General features: G+C 53.2%; 1 protein-coding gene across 1 annotated transcript; it reads right to left on the reverse strand.

Moving 5' to 3' along the window:
- Positions 1-4,883: 4,883 nt before the first annotated feature.
- On the reverse strand, positions 4,884-6,078 carry LOC120653374 (skin secretory protein xP2-like). The gene is made up of 3 exons (XM_039931131.1): positions 5,904-6,078; positions 5,110-5,809; positions 4,884-5,049 (listed from the first exon to the last, which is right to left on the reverse strand). The coding sequence occupies exons 1-3, from the start codon at positions 6,076-6,078 to the stop codon at positions 4,884-4,886; spliced, it is 1,041 nt and encodes a 346-aa protein (XP_039787065.1).
- Between the last annotated feature and the right edge of the window lie 2,731 nt (positions 6,079-8,809).

Consider the following 8,809-nt stretch of genomic DNA (forward strand, 5'->3'; position numbering starts at 1 on the left):
AGTGCCCAAAAGGGCTGTGTCTGAAGTGCGGGCAAGTACTTCCCAGGTCTCATCGGGAAGTGTCTTGCCGCGAGAGAAGGTGGAGCTTGCTTTCAAGATACTGGAGGTAAATAATCGAATACTTTAGTGTAGATCGAGTAATGTACTGATCTTTTTATTTTTTGCAGGAAGCACTAGGGCGGGAGGGTGGCCAAGCCTAGGACGATACAGAGCTGAATGCTCTGAGAGAGAGAGAGAGAGAGAGAGAGAGAGAGAGAGAGAGAGAGAGAGAGAGAGAGAGTGAAGACGCTCTCGTCCGAGAAGACTGCTCTCCAAGGGAAGCTTAAGAAGCTATCCCAAACCAAGAAGGTTAGTCTTTAGCATATACTATGCATTCGACTAGTTGATCTGCTTGGTGTTTATAAGATTTTCTTTCAATTGAGTACGCAGCTTGTGCAAAATCTTTAAAGATTCAGGAAAGCTTAGTACTGAATCTAAAGATTCTTGTGTACCGAAATGTAGATGAGATTGAAAAGCTCAAGAAGATCAAGGAGAATTGTGATCGGGAGATGGTGGAAGTCATGAAGCAGCTGAAAGAGCTGTCAGAGTCCCGGGACTCAATGCAACAAGAGCTTGTCGCGCTGTGGCAAGTCAGGGATGCTGCCTAAGAAATAGCCGAGGTTATGGATATCCCGGAAGGGAACGAAGACGAACCGCTCTCGCTGGCGGGGAAACTTCGTAAAGTACCAGAGGCCTTTGAAAGGTATGTCTCCACAACCACCCGTCAGTACGTGGGTCATGTACTCGGGTTGGTAAAATCTTACTGGCCGACCACTCGGTTGGATGCACTTGGGAAGGGAGCCAAAGCTGATTGTACGGAAGAACAATTCAATTAGTATTTGGAAGAAACTTTTGTCGTGGCCAACCAGATAGTGGAATCCCTGAACAAGCCTGATTCTCCTTGAACTTTAAATGTAATTGATTTGGCATGTGGGCTAGAAGTACTTTTTGACAAATATTGAATATTTGTGTAATGTTTAAGTACTTGTTATGTGGTAGGATTGTGGAATCCTTTGGTGTGTCGAGTAGTTGTACTCGAAGGATCTGAGTGCTAGCAGCATCGCGCCTACTCAGTTACAATAGTAGATACGAGGATTTGTATCCATAGGTGCCTTATTCGGCAAGGTATTCTCGAATGGGGTCGAGTTTGTGTGATTCTGAATCAGAATTCTAGTGCTGATCGGTTAGGATTGAATCCCGCAGGATTAACCAAGTGGGAAAAGCACTTAAAAGAGTGTCAAAAAGCCGTAGCTTAAAGCAAATTTCCTTTTTAAAGGAAATGCTTTGTTAGAGCGAAGCTCATATGGATTTTGTTGTCCAATTGGGGAAAAGCTCTTATAGAGTATTCAGAGAGTTAGGAGCTTAAGATGTTCCTTGATAGATAGGTGAACATGAGACTCTTGTCAACCTATTTTAGAGTATCAAGGACTTATTCGTACTCCTTGAGGGATTTCGTAGTTGACCAATTAGGATGGACCTTGCTTGGTCACCCAGATAGTATACAACTTTTGTAAAAATATCCCGGACTACTCGATCTTATCGAGTAGTATGTCCTATAGATGAATTGGATTGATTTCTAAAATAGGACTGTTAGGATTGTACTCCGTCGAGTTAACCAAGATGTAAATATTCTAGAAATATCCCAAACTTACTCGAGTAGGGCGAGTAAGGTGTCCTACCCGAGGACTGGAGTAACTCTTAGGGGAAGTCTTGTTAGGTACGAACCCCGTCGAGTTGCCCAAGACGAAAATGCCGAAGGAGTATCCAAAACCTACTCGAGCCAGCGAGTAGGGTGTCCTTTAACCAAGGACTGGAGTAATCCTTAAGACAGAACTGTTAGGTATGAACCCCGTCGGGTTATCCAAAATGTAAATGTCGAAAGGATATCCAAAACTTACTCGAACGGGGCGAGTAAGGTGTCCTCTAACCAAGGACTGGAGTAATCCTTAAGACAGAACTGTTAGGTACGAACCCCGTCGGGTTGCCCAAGACGTAAATGTCGAAAAGATATCCAAAACCTACTCGAGCTAGCGAGTAGGGTGTCCGAAACACGGACTGGACTAATCCTTAAGACAGAACTGTTAGGAAAAGATATCCAAAACCTACTCGAGCTAGCGAGTAGGGTGTCCTAAACACGGACTGGAGTAAATCTTCGGACAAGTCTGTTAGGTATGAACCCCGTCGGGTTGCCCAAGACGAAAATGTCGGAAGAGCACTCAAGGGTAAACCATAAAAACTAATTGAAAGCTGCTCTAGTGTTGAGCATGACTTTCGAGGTGGAGTATTGGTCATATGAGCGAAAGCCAAGTAGCCGATTTATGGAAGAAATCAACTTTTATTTAGATTTGTCAAAATTACAATATTTGTAAAGTGACAGACTCTGACTCCTAAGACCTACCCCTTGCCCGTTGGATGTGAGCAATGGTTTACATGACTGAATAAAACTATTCGATGGTAGAACTAGTCGATACAGGGGTCGACTAGATTTTTGGTAGGGTCTCCTTCAGGAGTGGTGCCCCAAGGGCCTTGCGGAGTGAGTCACACTGAAAGATCGTGTGAGAGCTCTTTGGGTGGATGAAGCACATGCGTAGCAGTGCTTTATTGATCCTGTTTCCGCCATGAGACGATTCTCCTTGATGCGGGGTGCGTGATTTATGCTTCTTGAAGGATGCAGAAGCCTTTGGTGGGATGCGGTAGTTCGAAGAAGGACTGTAAACCTCTATCTCCTCGCGTTCCTTTCTCCTTGAGATGATGACGTTGCGAGCGTCGCGACCAACGTTGATCACATTGCGGAAGTCACAGTTGGTGTAGTTGTAGTTGTCGCCCTGCTGTTATTGCTGGCTATTGGCGAGGCGCTGGCGCCTCAACGCCCTTTTCTGGTTAAGCAGGCGGCGATGCTCGTAGAGGTCTTCTTCTGGATGTTGCTCTTCCAATTGCACAGTGACTGTCACTGCTGGAGGAGGCGCAGGCGGATCTTGCTTGATAGTAGCTTGGGCTTCTATGATTGTGGGAGGAGTAGTTTCCATGTTGTCGGAAAGGTACTCATCGAAATCATCAGAGTTGTAGTTGTCGAGGTTGAGATGCTCCGTGGACTCACCCTCAGGTTCCTGAACTTCGGAGATGCAAACCACGAGGATTTCGCGGCAAAGATCTTGAATCTTTTGGTCTTGTTTGCTTGAAGACAGGTCTAGAGGGGTGCTCTGCTGGAAGGGCGGATCCGTTGGCTGTGAGCCAGAAGTGTTGGGATCTTGTGAATTCCTTAGGTGCACTGTTCGTCCTTGCGGCGTTGTATATATGACCAAGTTAGGGAGGGAATCCTGATCGGACTTGGGATTCTTAGCCGAGTTGGACTCGACATGCTTGTTGTACTGGATTAGGTCATCCAGCTCGTCCTCCGAGTTGGAAAAGTACTCGGATTCGGAATCGGTTAGTCCACCGATTTTAGAGTATGTGTGTTTTGGGTGAGCGAGAAGCGGGATGCCCATCTCTATGTGGAGGGCGTTCTCGTTCATCCAATGTAGCCATGATTGAGTGGGAGTCAGCCCTTCTAGTTCTTTAATCCAGGGTTTGTCGAAGGTCGACTTGCTGGATTGTTCCGGAGCTTTGGCTTTTCCCTTCTTAAGCTTGGCTAGTTCCCAAAGAGCATCAGCATGTTCAGGTGGATTGGCCATAGCGTCCATGAACAAGTCGAGGTTATCAGACCAGCCTTTGAGATCATCGAATGGTTCAAAGTTGTCGAGAATGTTCATGAATTGATCAAAGTCCTGATCGAATGAGGACTAGAATGGTTCAGGAGTTCGAATGTGAGCAGGTTTTGGTGAAGGGCTCTAGGGTATCCTGGAGATAGACGATCCATGTTTTGCAGGGTGTTTTCAGCTATCTTGATACAGTCGGCGAGCTTGGAGTCCACTGGATCGATCCCTGAGAGTATATCACCCGACCTTTTCAGTGGCGGGTTCAACACTTCTGAGTTCTGCTGCGATGTAGATGAGCCCAGAGCAGCTTCTGCAAGTTTAATGCAGCCCTCAATTGATCGTGAAACTTGACCTACTCCTCCGAGTAGTTCAAAGTTGTTGATCTTGGGGCGTTTGATCATCTTGAGATGAGTCAAATATTTTCCGAGGGTTTCGGAAAAGTGAGTTTTTTCAGTATCAGAATTTGTGTCGGACTCAGCAAACTCAGAGGGTCGAGTTGGAGTCGACACGTTTTTTGATTTACCCGAACCGAGTTCGAGTACAACTCTTTTTTCGTCGAGATCTGCTGTCTTGCATATGTCGGCGAGATGAGCGGTGGTTTTTTTGTTTAGGCGAGTTGGGCGTGACAAGGTGGCTGGTGAAGCCTCCCGATCCGTCAGCCGTGCATGCCCAGGAACCGAAAACGAGGGTTGTGCCCTCTGGCACGTTGTTGGCGTCGCTTGAGCCGGCCATCGAATTCGCTAATGAACTTGCCGAATCCCCGACCTGACGCGCCAGCTGTCGGTGTTTACCGCCAAGCCTGCTCAGCGATACCCTTAGCAGTAAGGTTTGTAGGTAGGGATCGACTGCTCTGGAACTCGATGGTGTAAGGAACACAAAGATTTAGACAGGTTCGGGCCGCGAGTTGCGTAATACCCTACGTCATGTGTAGTTGTATTGCCTTAGGTGTTGATGATCGTTTGGAGGGGGTCCCTGGCCGCCCTTATATATCCGGGGGAACAGGGTTACATGGAAAATCCTAGCCGAGTACAGTTGGAGTCTTACTACAACACAATCGGGTAGTTTCCTTTGTACTGCAGCTAGTTCTACGCCTATTCGGGTAGTTACAAAAGAGGTAAGGTACATCCATGAGCTATCTTACTGGGCCGACTAGGCCCCTCGAGCCATCGCCTCCTGGAGCGCCGCGGCTGCCATCTCCAGTGTCTGGGACCCTCCGGTCGGGGGCTGTGACGCAGAACGCAGCATCGCACCAACCCCAGACTTGAGGGCCATGATCGGCGCAAGCGAGACGGCATCCCGGGTAGCGGCCCTGTGGCTGCACCAATAGGGAAGAACGACAAATCAGCAAGGACTGCACGAAATTGAGATCGCTTACTCTGACAGGGAGCTCAGCCTACGCTTGCCCGTGCTGCTCCTCTGGTCTCGCGGCGCGCTGCCGCTTCCCGACGACTGGCCCGAGGGCTTCGCCCCTCGATCAACTTGAACCCTCGGGGCCGTCTGCCTGAGGGTCTCCGCGCTTGCCGCGGACGTCCTGCCACCAGCTGATGTTGCGGATGCAGACGTCCGCCCGCCCGTCGCCGCCGCTGGCGCAGGCGTCACCCTGCCTGCTGCCGTGGGGGATCCCCTGCCCGCCGCCGGCGCGGGCGACCTCCGATCCGTCCTCGACGCGGGCACCCTCTCCAGCATCGCCGGTGCACGCCTCCCCTTGCCTAGCGTCGCTAGCGCGAACCTTCTCTCGCCCAGCGCTGGCGCCGTGGCCTCGACGTCGGCCCGTTGCGGGGCCGGCGGAGGGCTTTCGGCCGTCACCGCCTCGAAGTCTTCAGACTCCGAGAAATCCACCCCGCCGGTCAAGGAGTCTTCCTCCTCGGTGGACTCAGGCGTGGTCGGTGGTGAGAGTCCCTCCCTCTTCGCTCTGGCACACACCTTCTCGTGGTTCTCCTTTCTCTCTCTCTCTTCCTGGCGGCGGTCGCCTTCGCCTCGTCCTTCCTCTTCTAGTACGCCTGCGCATGCAGACGGTTCACTTTGTGGACCTCGGGGAGCAGGGGCTTTGAGACATAGCCTTTTTGGCTCAGTCCCTGCAAGCATGACCCAGATCAAAAACAAGAAGAAGGAGATGGATCAGAACGAAATCGACAACAATCAAAAGCCAGACTCACCAAACCGATGTACCTTTCTCGGGGCGCATCTTCATCTTCCAAGGGTCCTCGGGGTCAGAGGGGAAGTGCGCCACTGCACTCTTCGCCCTCTGGGCATCGGCTTTGAGGGAGAGTAGCACGCTCGACATCCTCGAACCCTCTGCTGCGGCCTTGGGAGTCAGCTCGAAGATCGCCAACCTCCTCTCCATGAGGGGAATCACCCTTTGCTGGTGGAAATTCACAATAACGGCGGCCGCCGTCAGCCCCTTCTTCGCCAAGTACTGCAGCACAACGATGAAGTTCTCGAGCCTGGCCTAGCGCTCGGGAGGCGACACCCCCTACTTCCATGCGTCCGGCCTCTCCTGCAGGACTTTGTTGGTGAACGCTGGAAGCCTCCCGTCATCGTTGCGCAGGTAGAACCATCCTCGGCTCCACCCTGCGTTGTTCATGGTCATTTTGCAGGGGATGTACATGTTTCCCCTATTCTTGCGCACTTGGAGCGTGAGGCCACCGGCGCGGGCGACTCTCCTCGGCTGGCCCTGGACATACTCGGTGTTGAGCTCGCCGCGGAACAAGTGCACCCATAGATCCCAGTGCACCTACACCCCCAAGTATCCCTCGCATACGGCGGCAAAGACCGCCGCCTGCGAAATGGAATTGGGGGCAAAGTTGTGCAGCTCCACCCCATAGTGGTGGCAGAGCGTACAAACAAACCGGCCGGCGGGGACGCTGAATCCCTACTCCTGGAGCCGCACGAGGCTCATGATGTAGCCGCTCGGGGGCTTCGGCTCCCTCTCCTTTGGCATTGGGATGATCCACACTGGCGGTGCCTGGTCGGTGTTCAATGGCAGGAGCCCCTCGTCGACCAGCGCCTCCAAATCCGCCGCACGGACGGTGGACTTGCCCCGATGGAGCCGGATCCAAAAACTGCGCCATCACTTCAACCGAAGGTGAACGCGGGGAGTGGGCTCGAACGAAGGCGAAGGTGCGCTCGCTTCTCTTCTCCTCCTTCTTCCTCTCACTTCTTGACTCCGGGCTCTGGAAGCAGGGGAGCGAAGAAAGCAGAGGAGGCGAGAGCAAATGGCCAGATGAGCCGAACCAATCCTCCCTCTCCCCCTTTTATTTACTGCACCGTGCAGATTCATCGCAGCGACCCCGGATCTGCCACGTTAAATGCAGTAGATTTTGCAGCCACCGACAGCCGGGCCCCACGCCCACAAAGACCCCCACGCACATGTACAATATTTACTGCGGTGCGGTAACCAACGGGACGCAGCGGGGCTGTAGCACCGTCCCATCGGCTAGTCACCACCCACGACTCTCCGCCTACCCGAGACGGCCGCCTGAAAAGGCGCGCCCGCACCGCACGCTCTGGGCCACGTCGCCCACGACCAGCGGGAGACTCACGCACGACCCGCGACTCTGCGCCGATTCGCAAACTGTGACGGAATATTTCCTCTGGGGGGTTCCTTACCGTCGAAGGAACTTTATTCTGAGGCCTTACTGATCAGGGGTTCGAAGCCTGACCCACCGAGGGCTCGACAGGTGCCCCAGATCACTAGAGTCAGGGACTGCATGGACGCGCCGTATGAGCTACCCTCGAACACAGAGTTCGAGACATCCTGTGTAGTGTTCAAGGCCAACCGAGGGTGCCTAGCAGGGGGATCCCATCGAGGGAGAGCATCGAGCCCTCGGACCCTATCGAATGGGTCCGAGCCCCGCCTAGCGAACCTTTGCAAGCGCTTTATGAGACGTGTCTACGGACCACGAGCTGACCCTTATCGAACAGGGCACGGGCGTCCGCTTGAACCACCCGCTAACAGCTCACCGAAGCAACCATGGCTCGCGGCCCGGGCATGGGCAGCATGGCGCGCTTCACCCCTCCTTCTTGCGGATGGGCGACGACGGTCATAACACTAAGTCGAGGGTTCCCTAAACGCCTTCACACAGGCCAGGGCTCAGGGGCTCTCCGCACGCCACAGCACAGGCCGCGCCCTCGAATAGATCAGCCGCCGCAGATTGTGAAGCTCCACGTGTCGAGCAAATCCCCCTCGTATGACCATAAAAAAGGCAACGGGTCACCACGTCAGCACTAAAAAAATGCTGAGGCCGGCTGAAAGGAACGCCGAGGCCGGCTGGAAGGGAAGCTGAGCGGTCGCCCCACCCAATCAACCATGCAACATGACATCTATAGTCCTTGGACGAGTGCTAGCACTCCTCCAAGGCCTCGGGGGCTACACCCGCAGGTGCGTTGACGCGCCCCAAGGGAGGAAACTTAACACATTCGAGGACCGAATAAGGCCGCAAGCGCCTCACCCTTCTCCTTGTTCCAGCTAGGTGTTGGGTTCGGAGTCGGACCCGTCAACACCCGTAGCCTCCGGCTCCGAATAAGGCCGCAAGCACCCGACCCTTCTCCTCGTTTCAATCTCGCCCCGCAAACCAGCCTAAACCCTCCCGTCAGCGCAATGGCAACAACCCCAGCTACGACACCATGGTGCTCGAGGTATGTCGTGCGCCCTACCGCCGCTCCTCTGTCGGCGAACTCCGATCTTGAACTAATCTCCTCTGACACCACACACGGAGGAAGCTTCTCGCATCCGGAGAATCAAACCCCCACAGTCGGCACCCGAGTCGCAGCTTCGAGGGATCAAGCCTCTACAGGGCTGATGCTCATCCCTACAAAGGCTCGGGGGCTACTGTCGGGTACCACAATTAGGGGCATCCTAATCTAGGGACCAAACCGCCCTCAAAACGCAAAATGCAATCAGGCCCACGGTGCCGGCCACCTTGCCATGCTCTACAACCACAGCAAGCCTAGACCTACCATCTTCCTCAGATCCGAAGGGAAAGAAGGATTACTCGACGGCTCCAACTCTCTTAAACAACACCCAAAGAGGCCCAATTCGCACTCAGCCCACAGCCCAGCTCTGTGGAACAGCC

Source organism: Panicum virgatum, chromosome 1N, assembly GCF_016808335.1.
Source record: "Panicum virgatum strain AP13 chromosome 1N, P.virgatum_v5, whole genome shotgun sequence".
Classification (NCBI taxonomy): domain Eukaryota; kingdom Viridiplantae; phylum Streptophyta; class Magnoliopsida; order Poales; family Poaceae; genus Panicum; species Panicum virgatum.

What these genes read in the sequence shown, in the direction of transcription:
- LOC120653374 (XM_039931131.1), bottom strand. Translation starts at nt 6,078, where the DNA reads ATGGAGAGGAGGTTGGCGATCTTCGAGCTGACTCCCAAGGCCGCAGCA. An exon ending in GAAGATGCGCCCCGAGAAAG is followed by an intron (nt 5,810 to 5,903) that starts GTACATCGGTTT and finishes TCATGCTTGCAG; the next exon opens with GGACTGAGCCAAAAAGGCTA. An exon ending in AGGCTGAGCTCCCTGTCAGA is followed by an intron (nt 5,050 to 5,109) that starts GTAAGCGATCTC and finishes CTATTGGTGCAG; the next exon opens with CCACAGGGCCGCTACCCGGG.